At 43.4% G+C, this 17,680-nt stretch overlaps 1 protein-coding gene across 2 annotated transcripts in view; it reads right to left on the bottom strand.

Annotated features, from left to right (window-relative positions):
• C1QTNF12 (C1q and TNF related 12) overlaps positions 1 to 16,998 on the bottom strand; it is a 134,883-nt gene extending 117,885 nt beyond the window's left edge. Inside the window, exon 1 of one of the 2 annotated variants that reach the window (XM_040325875.1) lies at positions 15,898 to 16,998. In XM_040325875.1, coding sequence (XP_040181809.1) covers positions 15,898 to 16,083 — 186 coding nt within the window. In that variant the 5' untranslated portion in view covers positions 16,084 to 16,998. The remainder of the gene's footprint in view (positions 1 to 15,897) is intronic. The other variant, XM_040325874.1, reaches the window with a different exon arrangement.
• Between the last annotated feature and the right edge of the window lie 682 nt (positions 16,999 to 17,680).

The following is a 17,680-nucleotide window of genomic DNA, read 5'->3' as shown; positions in this document are numbered from 1 at the left end:
AGAAGAACCCAGAGCTCCATGTAACACTGGTTAAGAAAAGCTGATCTAAGGCAAAATAAGTCATCTGATGCAGCATTCTAATGGTCAGAATGTCCACATGCAGAGAAAAAGCTAAGAAGATTACACCTACTAGGCAACAGAAATAGAAAACAAGGTTCAGACATGCAGGTAAAGAGGGGAGAGACTGACCTTAGCTTATGGGGGAATCTCGCAATTACCCAAGGTTGTGGGCATTTTTTGTTTTTTTACGTTTTGTTTTTTACAGAGCAACAAAAGGAACAGCTTAGCTAAAATAGATTTTATTGCAATGCAATCCTTCTGTAACTATCTTTATGTTGCTAGTGGCCAAAATGGCTATTGTGACCACATGGAAAAGCCCTGTTATAGATATAGTTTTAATGAAACGTAAATTTACGTGGATCATGTTAAATGAAAAAAATTGTGAGTGCCTTGCGAGATAAACAATCCCTCTTTGAAAAATAATGGTCCCCCAGGCTTGCTTATTTACAACTGACGCCATGGACGGTTGGCGGCAGATCACCGGATGGATCTACCTCCTCTCTTTCTCACCTTTCCTCTCCTCCCTTTCTCTCCTTGACAGTCCTGTCATGGTATATTCTCAGCCTCCTTTCCCGTTTCTTGCCTAAGTTACTTATGCTCTTAGCTGTGGGGAGTAGTGTCCCCCATATACGACCATAATGGCAATGGGAAGAGGTTTAGTTATCATATAGCACAAGTTAAATGTTCTATCATTTTGTAGAGCAGTATGCAGCGGTTAAGTATTATTGATGTTTAGATCTCATGGTCTTTATGTTTTCCATAGTTTGATCCGCTAGCTAACCGGTATTCTTGATGGCTGTCTTCCAGTTATTAAGATGTTATTGACCTTCCATATGCAGCTCTTCATCCGACGTTTGATCTTCTATTTTGTATGTGATTATTTGGGATCCTATAGAGCAGGGCTAGGCAACCTTAAAGAGGTAGAGATCTACCTGAACAACATGGGAGAAATCAAAGATCACCGGGCAAAGTGTTGCACAGTGCCCCAATTCAAGTAAATGGGCCATTCGGCAAGTGCCCCACAACTGCATGCATCTGCGGGGTCCAAGGGGTTAAAGCAGGTGGTGAGAAAGCAGCACAATGCTGCCTTCTTTAAGCCCTTGTTTGCTGGGCACAAGGTTGCAGGGCACTTGCAGAGTGCCCTCATTCACTTGAATGGGTCATGCTTGGCAGGCGCTACACCCACTATCCATGAAAGGGCATATAACTTCTGCTGCGGCTGTGGGAACACCCCTGGCCACTGCAGCTAAAAGGGGTGTGGTTGGGGCAGAGGTGGAAAAACTCCTAGTTTAGGTGCGCTTTCAGAAGTGCATCAAACCCACAGGATATAATAGACGTCTATGGCTAAGCACAGAAAACCCCCAGGAAAGCTGAAGGTACACTGTAAGCAGCCCTATATCATTATGCTCAGTGTATTGCTTCACACTAACCTGAAGAACTTCTCTTTCCTGCTGCTGGCACCACTCTGGAGATAGTTAGCCGGGTTGGTTGGTACGACTCCACATGGGACAAGAGCCAGCACTTAAGAGGAGGCATCGGCTCATGTGGCTCTTGCTCCCTTTACAAGTAGTCCCTCTGCATTGCACTTTGTTTGATCCTCTGGAATGGCGGGTCAGCAAGCTTCAAAATCATTTAATAAAAAGAGTTGTAACAGAAAAATGAAACCAAAACAGGCATGCTTTCCATAGACTGTATAAAAAACAGTCTAGTTAAAGCTGCAGCAAGTTACACTTTTAAAACTAGAGAGAAGATGCAATAGAATAAAAAGTTTAAGATCGTCTAAAGAAACTGGAAAAAAGAGGCAGTTCCCTTTCTGTTATAAGAAAGAAAGAAAGAAAATTGTTGGAATTAAAAAAATGTAAAACATTAAAAAGATAAGAATGTCTGTATTTACTATTAAAAGTCATAGAGAAACACAAACACAAGCCCCTGGGCTCACGTGCAATGAAATAAGACTTGGCCTCCTACGCTGGTGAACCGCCTCTCTTTTCATCTACATTTTACAGCATACGCTAAAAAAAATGACAGCTGGAATCTGATTGTTTGCTGTGGCAACACAGGCGCACTTTATACATGATGCTCCATTTTTTTTAAATCGGATTGACTTTTTAAACTGAAATTAACCATAGTAATCAGCATTTTCTTAATTTCCAGTTTTCATTGTATTGATCTGAACTTAGATAACACATTAAGAGCAGAGACACAGAACTAGCTTCTGGCTAAAAAGTAAGACATGGATCTTATCAGTGATGACAGCAGCTGCTCCTCCACCCTCCTCACTGGTCTCCGTGTGATTGACACATCTTACTGGAAGTTGTTGTTCAGTGGTAAAAAAAATCACAACTCAATGGGAAGTCAAACTGGTAAAGACTAATTCCGATCCAGTCTGGGCAGGGACCAGTCAATCAATCAAGGTCAGTTTTAGAGCCCATTTAGACTTATCTGCTGTAGTAACACATATAATTGCGTGTAACACGCGTTACTGTATTGCAGTGCCATTCATTTTGAATGGCACCCCAACACACTGAGGTAACACATCTGCATAGTAGCATGCTGCAATGCACAGCAACACATGGTTTTAGCATGTTGGGGTGCATCGGAACAGCACAATATTTTTAGTGGCCTACCTTAACATAATACATATTAACACATTACATAATGTGTGTTAATGCATCGCAAAGAAGCTAAATGGGCTCGTAAAGTTTAATGTTGTCATAATTAATTTTTAGTTCCTAAAGTAGACCTTCATCCAAACCAATTGTTTGCACCTGGCTCCAGCCCCTTTCCTCTCCCATAATTAATTTCTTTATTTTTAACCTGCTTTTTATTTTTTTATTTCCACCTTTAATCTAGGCATTTTACGTGAGTACAGATGTGCTAAAGGACGCTGTTCAGCCCTCAGGACCCACAGAGGCCTTCGGCATATCTGTGAATATGCAGGTTCTCTCGCATCCAGGAGGTCCTGGACCTCTGTTTGTCTCATGGACCTCTGTTTGTCTCACGAAAGCTATCCAGAGCCCTTCAGCACATCCATACAAGCAATGGAACTTCAAAGATGGCAGCGCCAATAGGGTGGGGGGCAGGGCCGGATTCCTGACAAAGCCACCGAGGCAAGGCCTCGGGGCGGCAGTGGGTGCAGGGGCAGCGGCAGTCCCGGCCGGTCTGGATTGAGAAAAGCATCCGTCCCTTGTCTCGTCACATATGGCTACCCAATACAGTTTGCTCCAGAAGTGACGTCCTGCTGAAAAAGGTCACACTGCGCATGCGTGACGACGCCATATGCGTTCCAACACTTTTACGACAAAACAGCACACTAAAACCATGATGGGTAGCTGAATGTGACGAATCACCGCCATCTTGCTACACTCCGCACTCCTCCACCCTAAGGATACAGTGAGAAGCGGACAAGCAGACATCTTTGTACACCCCCCAGAGTTTTACATTTTACACTTATTTATTACAGTAAACTGAGGTTCTATAGTGAAATACAGTACTTAGAACTCCGTCTGACTGTTTACATGTTGAATTTTAAAAGTAGCAGCAAGCCTGCTGATCTCACAGGTTTGCTAATCTGACAAAAGTCCGCTGCTTTTAAAATTCAATATGTAAACAGTCAGAAGGACTGAGTCAGACGGAGTTCTAAGTAGTGTAGTACATGTCAGAGACATTTAATGCATCAGTGTGTCAAGATCCAAAAAAAGTTGGGAGTCCCTTGTATAGATCATTGTTATGGTGACTTGTACACTTTTTGGTGTCTACTGAACCCCTTGGCGCCAGTTTCTGCCACCCCTTTTGAGGGCTTTGGAGCGCAAGCAGCGTTTGGACGGCTTTTATTAGCCGCGGGTCATTGTGCCAGCAGTGTGCACGGTTCACGCTCTCAGCCCAGCTCTTTTGCACGCAAATATACTGGCACTCTGTGTCAAGGCCCGGCCACTGAGAGTAAGTATGTGCAAAAAAGAAATGTGGCCAAGAGCAGCATGTGAGTGGATGTGTCTCACAGAGCTCCGGTCCTTGATCCTAAGTTGATCCTGCTCCCAGCCTGTAATATCACTGGAGTTTGATCCCTAACAATGCGGTACCCTTCCCTCACACACCCGGATTCGCCGATGCAAGCCAAGGATGACATGCTGACCCGCAAACAGATGGAGACCGTCGGCCAGCCAGAATTCCAACATGGCGCTGTGGCCTTCCTAACACATTGCGCACGTGGAACAGATAAGATGAAGGATGGGGGTAAGCCCCCTAAGACTCCTAAAGCAAGTGGGAAAGACCTCCCCATGGACATGCTATATTATGCAAAAACTGTCTGAAGCTACTGGGTGGGGGGGGGGGGGTACGGAGGATATGGCGGCCACCCCGGCTATATTTCACACTCAGCCGGAGGATATGAAGCATTCACAGGGCCTCTCTGCCACCTCTGGCCAGTTACTCCCTGATATGGAGAAAGAAGAGGAAAGAGATGAAGCTCACCAACCAACCATGGCAGAAATCCCCAGAGCAGTGCATAAGTGCACTGCATCTGTGCATACTCTGCAGAAGCACTATGGGGGTCTCAAGGAGGAACTGGGGTTCATTCGCCATGACTTACAGAAAACCAGAGAGAGCAAAACCACCGCAGAGGGTTTCATTAGTGAAATAGAAGCAGTGGTGGTGCATCCATAAGGGCGCTCCCTCTCTCTAGCCACCCCTCCTATATGTAAAATGGATAGATTCATGCATTGCATTAATCTGTACATGGCTGCTGTAGCCACCCCCTATTCAGGCGTCCGGACCCTTTTCTGACGCCGGGCATCTGAATTACAGGGGGGGGGGGTATTTTCGAAGCACCTTTTTAGAGCCATAGGCTCTAATAGGCTTTCCCTATTGTATGCCTAGCTGAACAGAGGAGGAGACGTACAGGAACCATGGGGGATGCAGGAGCCGTCACCTGCCCATCTCATAGCTCGTCGATGTCACCCCGGATGTGGTAAGTGTCGGTCTGGAAGGTGGGGGGAGATCACAGTGGCTGAAAATTATAGGCACAGGCTGCATAACATGGGCACAGAAGCTGCATATGATGAGCACAGGCTGCATATGATGGGCACAGAAGCTGCATATTGTAGGTATAGAGGCTGCATATGATAGGCACAGAGAATGCATATGATAGGCACAATGGCTGCATATGATGGGCACTGAGACTACATATGATGGGCACAGAAGTTGCATATGATGGGCACAGTAGCTGCATATGATGAGCACAGAAGCTGCATATGATGGGCACAGAGGTTGCATATGATGGGCACAATGGCTGCATATGATGTGCAAAATAGCTGCATATGATGGGCACAAAGGCTGCATATGATGGGCACAGTGACAACAATTGATGGCACAGTGAGGCTGCAATTGATGTTTTTTTTGAGTCTTTTAGAATTTTTCAGTTTGTTTGCACCCCCCAAACATTTTGAGCACCAGCCACTACTGGATAGAAGATAAGATGGCCCCGCTTATCAGAGACTCCCAGGCCACAGCCAGACTTGCCAGGATGAATTAACTTAAATCCGATGATATTGAAAACTGACTGAGACGGAATAACATTGGTATCCCGTAAAAAAAAACAAATTTGTGGAAAAATGGCTCCTTGATGTTTTTGGGAAAGAGGTGTTTACCCTGCTGTACTCGGTTGAGAGGGCACACAGAGTACCGCCCAGACCTCTCCCGCCGGGCCATTCGCCCCACACACTACTTGGCAGGCTGCTCAACTACAAAGACAAGGACATTTGGAACAAGGAAATTGTGCTTCGTTAAGCAAGAGAACAGAGTAACATACGGATTAATGGAGCTTGCATTTCCTTTTACCCCGACTACTCTGCAGAAGTGCAGAGCCAGATTTATGGACGTGAAGAAAAGGCTTCAACAACTTCAAGCTACCTACATCATGCTGTTCCTGGCAAGACACCGCATAACGGCTAGAGGACAAGGGCATTTCTTTGAATCAGCTGCAGACACCTCGACGTGGTTGAACGCCATAGAAAATGTTCTTCGCCAGGCCAGGAGGGGGCAGCGGAGGAAGACTGACACAACATTCCCAGGGATCACAAAATAAAGTTTCCACCTGTTAGGCTGGGGAAATTAGAATTATTTCCTTTGCAATACGGTGAGAGTAAATGAGGCTTATAGAAGCTTTTGGTGTTGTCTTGACATTTGTCATCCACAAGTTTAAGCTAACCACCAAGAGGAACTAGTTGATTTATCTTGCGGATTACAATTTGAGTTGCTCGGAGCAACCCTATGGGTTTTTCCTTAGTTCAGCTTTTTGTTTTCTCTTACATTTTCAGCCCATCTGCCTGCCAGGCAGCTGGGTCAGTTATCACTGGCCAGCGATTATGTCTGTCTCCACTTGGAGATGGGGTTGACTTTGTTTTTGTTTTTCCCAGCTGTTTTCCTGTTATAATGTGTTACTGTCATGATTCTGGAACTGAAGATCCTCTCACACACCCATGGGAGCATGGGTTGTGGATGGGACATGACACCTATGTACTGCACCTTGCTCAATGTAATGTTAACCGCTTTGGTCTGTTCTGCCGGGCCAAGAGGGTATGTGCTCTGCCTTGGGTGCCTATAGCCTGAGACAAAAATAACTTTTTTTTATTTTTTATTTCCCCTATACATATCACTTTACTGTTTTTGAACACTGTCCCTATAATATCTTGGAACATTAGGGGCCTTCCGAGCCCTCTTAAGCGTTTCATGGTGTCCACTGTCCTTAAAAAGTGCTCACCTGCTATATATGCCCTTCAGGAAACTCTTCTGGTGATGGATACTCTTAGCTAGATTCACATAGAGTTAGGTCGGCGTATCATGCACTGGTATAGGATAAGCACTGATTTTGTGCGAAACGTCGGCTGTCCCCTGTTTCTGTGATCTGGTAATGCTTTTGCTGTTCATTTAATAAAAGACAACCTGTACGGTTTTTGGAGTGCGGCCATCCATCCTTCATTCAACCTTTATGCTAGCTATCTATCTTGTGTGAATTTTTCATGGGTGGGATGGGCGTACCACTCTACCCACATCTCTTACTCAAGAGGGGTGAGTGTATTGGTACATCGATCCATGTATTTTCAAGTGTATGATAAATCGATTGATGCTGAGGGGAGATATGTGATACTGTCTACTGATAAGCCAGCCTAACTCTTACTGAATCTACCTAAAGATGTCCGTGGTAGGTAAAGTAAATTCTATAAAAATTATCTTTATGCCACAACTCCTCTTTATTTTGCAAAACACCCCTATGGTGGTTCCCCTGAAAATATCCTAAATTATTAAATCTATTTTTAGGGCCTTCTTGTGACTTAACAAACCCCCACGGCTCAAGCTGGAGCAATTACAGAAATCCAAAGATGCTGGACCCTGGATATATTATCTAGCTGCCCAGCTGACGTATATTGCCCAAATCATGTCAGAGGCACAGGCAGGGGGATGGGGAATGGTTGATACTGATCCCATCAAGGCCCTTATATGTCATACAACAGGGGTTGCAGATGTTGCTATGGGACTGGAGGCCTTGGTCTATGCGAAATCCAATAAATGGTTCCCTACTTATGCACTCATACAAAAAGTGTGGAACAAGGTCAGACATTTACAGGCTGCTGATGGCTTTACTAGCTATAGCCCAATTTGGGCCAATGGTTACTTTGGAGAACTGCAATCCTTGGCATGTGGGGCTCGGTGGAGGAGACATGGAGTTACGCACCTGCAGCATATTTTTGCCAATGGTAAATTGTAGGGTTGTCCCGATACCACTTTTTTAGGACCGAGTACAAGTACCGATACTTTTTTTCAAGTAGTCGCCGATACCGAATACCGATACTTTTTTTAAATGTCCCCCCCATATGCAGCCATGTCCCCCCCATATGCAGCCATGTCCCCCCCATATGCAGCCATGTCCCCCACATATGCAGCCATGTCCCTCACATATGCAGCCATGTCCCTCACATATGCAGCCATGTCCCTCTAGCCATGTCCCTCACATATGCAGCAATGTCCCTCTAGCCATGTCCCTCACATATGCAGCAATGTCCCTCTAGCCATGTCCCTCACATATGCAGCAATGTCCCTCTAGCCATGTCCCTCACATATGCAGCAATGTCCCTCTAGCCATGTCCCTCACATATGCAGCAATGTCCCTCTAGCCATGTCCCTCGATGCAGCGGCGCGATGCGGCGGCGGGGGGGAAAGGGGGGGGAAAGTATTCTATTTAGGTATCGGGGGTATTTGCGCGAGTACGAGTACTCCCGCAAATACTCGGTATCGGTCCCGATACCGATACTGGTATCGGTATCTGGACAACCCTAGTAAATTGTGCTCCTTTTCCTATCAGCTGGAACAATTCTGCATCCCGCAAACAATGTACTTTTACTAACTGCAGCTGCATCATGCGGTTAGAGCACAATCGGACGGGACTCTACCCCCATATTCCATTATATGGCTAAGGTGACCCATTTTAAGATTATTTCAAGATGCTACTGCATGCTTTTATCGGTTTTCCTAGATGGATTCCCTTTGGGGGTGGTGAGCAAGTGGGAGAGAGATGTAGGAACCTTTGAGAAAGAGCAGTGGGAGGAGGCCCTACAGGCGATTCAGCTGTGCTCCCTTAATGTGGCTCAACGCCTGTCCCAGTTGTACACTGTCCTGTGGGTACACTTCATGCCCGCAAGATTGTTTAGAATGGGGGTAAGAGAAGACTCGGATTGCCCTAAATGCTTGAGAATCCATGGAGATCTGATTCATCTGCTATAGCGCTGTCCCAAACTCCGTCTATATTAAACAGGAGTTCTGACTACTGTCAATAGGGTATTTCAAGTTAATATTCCAATGGACTCTAAACCGTGTATACTAGGAATTCTGGATGATCTCCCAATTGATAACACTTCAAAGCAGGCCACCGCAAGAGTCCTGTTTCAGGCACGAAAGCTCATTCTTCGACATTGAAAGGCAGTGGACCCTCCAACGGTGAAAGAATGGATTGCTCAGGTGGGGGACACTTTACGGTTGGAGAAGTATATTTTCCAGCACAGAGAACACCCTAAAAAAATTGATGAACTGTGGGTGCCCTGGCTAGATACCCCTGGGCTTTCGCCAGTGGACTTGGTACTGGACAGGCTATTACTTTAATAACTTTTTTTATCTAAATTTGAGATATAGGAACACCTTTTAGACTGGAGCTTAGACAACCCTGAACTGTTGTGTAAGGGCGGTATGTAGGACCTAATTATTTTAAGTTATCCAATGTTCTAATGTGACTGCGGTTTACAATGGCTGTTATGCTATATTACAGGGGTCTCCAAACTGTGGCCCAAGGGCCAGATGTGGCCCTTTGATAGCCTTTATCCCTTGGGGCACTATTCCTCCCACTGACACCAAAAATGGGGTACTATATCTTTCACCGATATCCCCAAGGGGATACTATTCCTCCTACTAATAGGGGTACTACTCCTCCTCCTATTGACCACCGACCCTGATGCCATATTTATTTTCACTGATGCCGGGCCCGGGACATTTTCTGCCTCTGCTGGCCACAATCCGGCCCTCCTAAAGTCTAAAGGACAATAGACTGGCCCTTTGTTTGAAAAGTTTGGAGACCCTTGCTATATTATCTGGAATCAGAATCCATTATTTGTTTGTTTTCTCTGTTCATGTATTTTTTCTTTAATAAACTTCTTTAAGAAAAAAAAAAAAGTATGTGCAAAAAAAAAGTAACCGTTGTCACCCTAGAACAGGAAATGTGTTACTAGCATAATCACCAGTCGTCAATAAATGGGAAAAAGCCTAGAACATGTTAATTAATGTAACCACAACATCTAAGGACAGAAATATATTGCAGGACTGTAACCGGCAATATATTAAAGTGGAACGTCTGCTCTTTTGAACCCCCCCCCCCCACACACACACACCCACATATTTAGCAATTTTTGGGGGGGGAGGGGGTTTTGACAGGTAACCACATGCACCTCGGGTCAGAATGGCACGGGGATCTGAGTGGAAGTTCGTCTCCCTTTCTTGCCCCTGCTGCCTTTTGAGACCAATCACAGGTTTCCAGAAGACTGCAGTACTATTTACAAAGCGCAGCACGGCTTGCTAATACGCAGTAGGAAACCAGCTGTGAAGCCGCTAGGCTTTACTTCCAGTTTTCCTTACCTATGATGCCAGCACCTGGACACAAAGCCAATTGAAGAGTTGTCTCAGGTGAGGACATCGCTGGATCCCTGGATAAGGAAGTGCCCCAGACGACGTCATTTGTGAGACAAAACGCGCGTCGGGAAGGAGACGTGCTGACGTGTGGTGTGACGGTCCGAGTGGACGAGCGTTCGAGTTAGCCGGCCGGCTTTACATTTTTACCCAATGCTTCTGTGAAAAATCCTCCTGTAAGTGTTTTTAATTCAATACATTTACTCCTGATCTTACGGTACTTCACTATTGTGAGCCTATTGTTTTTCCAGGTCCTATACCAATGATGATGACGTTGTGCCTGGAGGATCTATAGTGTATCGGTGTATGCTGCAGTCCCCTTACAAAGGCCCGGGCTGGGGTTTACAGCCGCAAGTTGGTTATGCTTGCCATCTGGTAAGCCTGCATTTCTTATGGTGATCTCTGTCGGTGGTGGTTTCTTTACATCAGCGTTATGATCAGATTTATTGCACTTCTTGTTTGAACTTCACTGATCAACAGGACTTACATCAGCCTATGTGGTTTATGTTTGAATTTCACCTAACAAGCGATTCACACTGGACACTGCCATTTATTTCATTTTATTTCATATTCATTTTTTCCATTTATGGTTTTCACTTATTTTAGTTATTCACTCAGCGCAACTACATTTCTTTCTTCCTTTTATTAAAAGCCAGAAGCTACAGTATTTGTAGCCACTGACTTTAATTTTTTGGGGGGAAGACTGAAGCCCCTCTTTATCTTGACTGCTCTAAAACAGTAGAATAAGCTAGAGTTAAAAGGCACATTGTAAGTGAATGACCATTTATGGACCGGAAAATCAATGCAAGTATGCATTAAAATTGCTTTTAGTGAAACACACCGAATGCACACAAAAATCATGACATCAGTGCATAAAGGGTTAATAATAATAAATAAGGGCGCTGAAACTGTAGACAAGCTTTCCTTAAGAAAGACAGAGCAATAATACTCTTTAAATAAATAATAGGCAGCACTTCAAACAGCAACATTTTTGAATTTCATATATTTATGAAAGGAAGCATCATAAAAAGACATAGCAGTAATTGAGAGTACATGAACAGGATCTTCCCAAATTTCCTTGATCTACTGTAGACAAAGGCAAACTCTCAGATACAAGTAAAATATATATTTTCATAAGAACAGGGAGAAGATCCTGGCTAAAGTATACCAAACATCAATACACATAGATACTAGAAAAAACCTTCAGCTGGTATGTGGTCACTCAGAATCAGGTGGAGGTGGGAAGAATTACGACGTTTCAGAGTAAAAAACGCTTCTCAAGTGGGATACACCTCAGGTAGATTCTCACGTTGTGGTTCCCACCTCCACATGATCCCGAGTGTCCACATGTCCTCTGAAGGTTTTTTCTGGTATCCATCCATGTGTATTGATGTTTGGTATTTGCTGTACTTTTAGTCTGGATCTCCACGATGTTCTAATGAAAAGGTATATGTTGCTTGTGGCTGAGAGTTTGCTTTACTGTTCTGTCTTTATATGAAATATAAAGGATAAATATAAAGGACACAAATGAATGCCGCTCAGTAACCATTAATATACCATTAAAGTGGTTGTAAACCCTTCCATATACCCAGTGACTGGCCTCGGGTGATACACAGAGATGAAACAAATCCTCCTATATAAGTTTTACCTGTCTATCTGCAGTCTTCTCTTTTTTACATCCTCCAAAGTGCAGAATTTATAGAGCTGTTAGAAAAAAAGGGGGCAGGAATCCCAAGTTACACTCTATGGAGCTCAGTAAGAAGAGCTCTGAGAGCTGATTGGAGGGAAGAGACTCCCCCCCCTTCACAGAGCACACAGGAACAGAACTGGCTGGCAATCAGCTGGAGCTCCCTCCTCTGTCACCCGTTTTCTCTTGGTGTCAGGAAAACTTGCCAGAAATTATTCATGTTGATAGCAGAGGAAATAAGCATCAGACAGAATTGACACTTAAGCCTCATACACACCTGACAGCTCAGGTCGGGAACCACAGTACTAACAATCCACTGTTAGTACAACAATCTCCCCTGCTGTGCTATTGTGTTCTGACAGGCCAGAACACTCCGCATAGCGCTCTCAGCCATTGGCTAATAGTGCAGACCGGGAGACGGTCGGCAGACCTGTCTCAGTCATGAGCCTTCGACAGAACTCGGTCGGCATTTGTTGGACCGCCCGCCCGACATTCAGCCCTAGTGTACTAGGCTTTAGGTGCTCTTATGTCTCGTATACACGGTCGGACTTTCCAAGAAAAAAAAGTCAGACAGGCTTTTTTTTCCTCGGAAAGTCCGGCCGTGTGTAGCCTCCATCTGAAGTTAGAAGGACCTAAGATAGAGAACTTGTTTTCTATCTTTCCGTCGTACTTCTGACGGATTCATGGCAGACTTTTGCATGGTCAAAAGTCCAATCGTGTGTACGAATGAACACTATAGAGGTATATACTTTGTTCATATTTCATGTCTGAGGTTTACAACCACTTTAAATCAATTTTATGACTATAATCAGGTACCTGAATTTGACCTGGTATTTGCCTTCTGCAGTCCTTGTACAGCAGGGCTGCTGTGTTAGAGGATGAAGAAGCACAAGTGTAACACTTCCAGATCTTATTACCTCTCACAGAGATCACAGTACTTACACTGACAATACTTTCATCTGCTTTACTCTACAAAAGGATGGTGCCACCTTTGTTCAGGCATTAGTCATCTGCTTCCTACTATGTCTGGCTCAGACATGTAAATCTTAGTGCCTGTGCAGTTTTTGGCTGTGTTCATAAGTGTCTGACATGGATTAGCCCCTGCAGCTTTAAGTAACAATATTACAGTTTGATCACTGAGTAAGAGGAAACAAAGGAAATGCTTCCTACTCCCTGCAGCAGACTGATGACATCATGTCAGCCTAGGCAAAGTCATTTAAATGTAGCTAAAGGATGGTACATTTGCTGTATAATGTGACATTTCAGGAATTTATTCATACAGACTTGTAAAGTTATTTAAAGGTCTATTTTAAAGTAGCTCCGTGATCTCTTGTCAGGAGAGAAAAAGAAAGAGAATGATAGGGTTAGAGTCCTATGTTACACACATTTCTATCCGCTGCTCATCCCTCCTCAGGCCTGGTATCTCTCTCCTATGTACACATTCCACCACTTGAAGCTGGCAGGGCATCTTTCTGGTTCCAGAGCTATTTAAAACATCTCTGTCACAGGGACCTTCCTCAGTCCAATAACTGCACTGCATTCCTGCTCTCCCCACAACGTAAACAGCTCTGGCTTCTTGTAATGCATCCCTTTCATTCCACATGTTCACTCTCATTATCTCATCCTCTTTACGCTGAATTGCACACCTCTCCCTGTTCACAGCCCCACTAGCTCTTCCTGGACAGCCCTTCTATGTCTCACAGTGTCTCCCATTCATTCCACCAGGCTGCACAGATCACAGTCCTGGAGTTTTAGGGAACGGGAGAGAGTATTACACTACCCAACAAGTGACAATTAGACAGCTGTACAGGTTATCTTCTAAATTCTATACCCATATACTGAAAAGAGAGGTTACACAATTTTCTATCAACAGTCCAAGACATAAACCTTAAGATGTTAACAAGAGACCTCCTCTGATCTCTTCCCTTGTTCTAGTTTTGCAGGCATATTTCAACAAACAATTGGCGGTAACAGACATGCCCAATTTCCTATACACCCCCTGCCAAGCTGGACAATCGCAGTGTCGGAAGTGATCCTTTTTGGCACCTTCTGTACACCCATGAACAACCAATTACTTGCCAGGCATCAAACAACCAGGCATTGCTGGTAGATATCCATCTTTATACAATGTCATAATCCAATGAACATATACTAACCATTGTTTTTTTTATAAAATGTTATATTAGGCTCAACTCATGTGTCATTAGGATAACAATCCTCATCTGCTGTCATTGCTTAAAATAATAGTCATTATGGAAAATAACAATCATTATATGTTGGTGAATTGATTCAGGTGTAGGACATAATGAGGAAAAAGAATGATCACATATGGGCAAAAAAAACACATTTGTCCAAATGTACCCAAACAACACTTATGCAGTTCTTTTGCTATCATCTGATTAATGCACAATAAAGTAGACGTAAAATGAAAGTCACCCTATTTAGCCAGATTGGGCAATACTTACAAGTTCACGGAAGAATAGTTCATCAAAGGGTTAGAAATCTTGACCAAATAGCTTATTATTCTCACGGATAACTAGCTTTGTGTTCACAACTCCCTTGCCATTTTCCATTCACAGAAACCCATGACGGACTCCGAAGCAGTATGCAGGTAGCTTGCCCCAAGCGCAGCCAGATTGTGGATGCATTAACGATCACTCTAACAAGCCCATGGGCAACTTTAGAATCACCTGCATCATATGCCCATCTTATTCCATGACAAGCTATGTGACATAGGTGCAGTCAACTTTAAGAAACCCTTTGAAAAGCAAAGGGTCTGTAAAATTAACCAAAGCAAGATGACACGGCTCAGAGCAAGGAAACCTCAGGACTGCATGGTAGCTGTAGTAAAACAGCTGATCAGTAGAGAACCCTGACAATCAATGAGAGGGCAAGTGTACAAGTCTTTACCACTTTCCAAGGACCTTCAGCTTATCTCCCTGACTTGGGTGCCATGTGCATGTAACACAAGGGAGCAAATCACAAATTTAGATATTTTCAGGCTTGGCTCAGATAATTCAGACATCTGAGAACCTTGAAAAGGGAGCAGTCTTCAATTAGCCTCAGAAATTTTACAGCGTGTTGGAAAATCTTAACAGGAGACAACAAGCCCTAGGGTCAGTTGTGAGTGCTTATTATTACCTAGGCATTGACCCCCTCCCTGCCTGCCTGGTCCAAGAGAGGAGACTGATTTAGGGCAGTGCATGGCTGCCAAAAAACAAGTACCAACAACCTTTTTTTTTTCACAGCTGTAAAACAAGTATGTCATACATATAACATTAATTATTAACCATGTCTGTACAGGTTCCTGCATTGAGTCAATGCCACCACATCCTCAGATGGGTTTATACAGAAAGCCAAAAAAGCAATGCCCACAATGCATTAAATGACAGCACCCAGGCATTATTACTATTATTGCTAGACTGTCTGACAGTTAAAATCTGACTGATCAATAGAAGTTATTACATTTTCATCCTTGCTATGTGTAGCTTGTTGTTAAAGGTCACAATGCATAAAAATGTAAAAATATGTGTAAACAAAAAAAAGAAGATTCCTCCACAGGTAGATTCTCTCTACTATTTTTACTTTAAAAAGTAGGTGGTTACTGTCTACTTTTACATTAAACATAATACAGAAATTGGATAATTGCATGCATCCCCCATATTAATTATGAACATATTTTAGTCATATCAGAGACAGAGGACATGTACAGCAAGAAGTGTACAAATGCAGAGAAAAAAAAATGCACAATTATTGCAAAATATTTTTATGCTGCCCCCCTCATATGCACCACCTTAGGCAAATGCCTACTTTACTAAATGCTGAAAAAGCACCAAAGGAACAATGGTCATTATAAAATAAGCACAAGCACAAGTTTACAGCAGGATGAAAAGGGTGACGAAAGTGTCTGTGTTTCACACACGTACCTTGTCAGGATCATATAACTCCTCACTGTTGGACAGCGTAAGATTTAAAGGATCAATGAACTGATGTGGGTCTTTTCCCTTTTTGCGCTCTTTTCTGGCTGCCAGGACCTGGAATATGGTAAGCTGTTGGCACAGTACAGTGGCTACCAGGAGCCATATCCAACACCTCATTATGTCCTGGAACATATAGATCCTTCAAAAGGTTCACAAAGCTGAACAGTAGAAAGCTCCAAGTGTTTCAAGAAGATGCTGAATGGGATAAAGCAAGTGGAAAGTGATCTACCACTATAGATAAGCCAAGACAAAAGAGGGTCAAGATAAAGCATACATCTACTTAATTCCACCAGGTCTTAAGACAAAGGAAGGATGAAAGCTAAGTTCTCCCATCAATTTCTTCAAAAGTCTTAAAAGTGTGCAATTAAATGTCCTTGAACTATGAAGTCTGGAGCTTTTTTGAAGGATCAGGATGACATCTCAGCCCACATCGACCAGCATAGAGACCCATCAGTGTAGACACTCCTCTTTGATAAAGATCAAGGTCTAGACCCAGGTGGACAATAAGACAATGTCATCTTGTTGACCGCTAGTCATCCTAATCTGTGATGATAACTGGTTGCCTCCACAACCTGTAGCTCAAGCCTCTTATTCAGCCTCCTTTCAGGATAAGGTTTCTAAAGACTTCACCATCCACACTTGGCAGTTTTTCCACGTGTCTGCTCAGCAACTAATGTAACGTACGTCCTTTTGCAGGTAACACGCTGTCTTGTGCAGTGATTATTTTTAAAAGGCTCTGAGACAATACATTTCAGCTTTGTTAAAACAGCTGCCAGTATATTAAAATAATTAAAAAGGTAAAAAAAAAAAAAAGTAAAAAAAGTACAAAATAAGTCCAGTGAAATATATTAAAAACGCCTTCTGGTTTCCTGGATAAATGCAGCTTTTGCAGTGATTGTTCAGGAAGATCGTGAAATATTTGTATACTCTCTGTCCCAGTCTCCTCTGTCTTCACTGTCTCTCTCCCCAACTGGCAGTTGTTCTTCAGGGCTGTTCATTTCACCAAATATATCCTTCATTCCTGTAGCTGCTACTTGAGGGAGAAGGAGGGGCTTCGCATGCTCTTCTGTCAATCCTAGTTTTTTAACAACCCTATTAAAACAGAGCTGATAAGCCTCGTTCAGCCTCTCTCCAGAGAGATGCTAATCACATTTTAATGACCCATAAAACCTTTTTTTTTTTCCTTTTTTTTTTTTGTAACCTGAGGCAAAGCAACTGTTTATGAAAATGACAAGTGAAACACGGAATAAGAAAAGAAGAATGTATAGTATTTAACCCTTATAGGCTAATGCTACCTTTTGGGGAAAAAGAAGATAGTGGAAGCAAGGGAATAAAATACCTAAAAAGAAATAGCATGTACTGTAATAAAATGTACATTCCCTTATGTCTATGCAAGCTCTTGAAGTGTCTGGTGTAAAATGTGCACATTTTGCTTGTTTGCATGGAAAGACTGCACACACAACTGGCTATAGCAGAGGTTGGCGACCTTTTATGTGCTCCAGGAATTAGTGCGCCATTTTTCTTGTGTAGCGCTCCGGTTCCTGATGAACAGGCTCTGCCTCAAATTTAATGGGGGTCTGAGCTGTTATTTGGCTCAGACCAGAGTGATTAAAGGCAATTTAGCCTCTGTTCTAGCCATGGCTGTGCTGGGAGTGATCCACCATTGATCGCCTGGGGGTGTTATTACCACCCCAGGCCAAGGGTGGCAGCAGTCAGGTCATGGTACATC

Source organism: Rana temporaria, chromosome 10, assembly GCF_905171775.1.
Source record: "Rana temporaria chromosome 10, aRanTem1.1, whole genome shotgun sequence".
NCBI classification, from domain to species: domain Eukaryota; kingdom Metazoa; phylum Chordata; class Amphibia; order Anura; family Ranidae; genus Rana; species Rana temporaria.
Note: the sequence above shows the minus strand (reverse complement) of the source record. Positions and strands in the feature narration are given on the sequence as shown.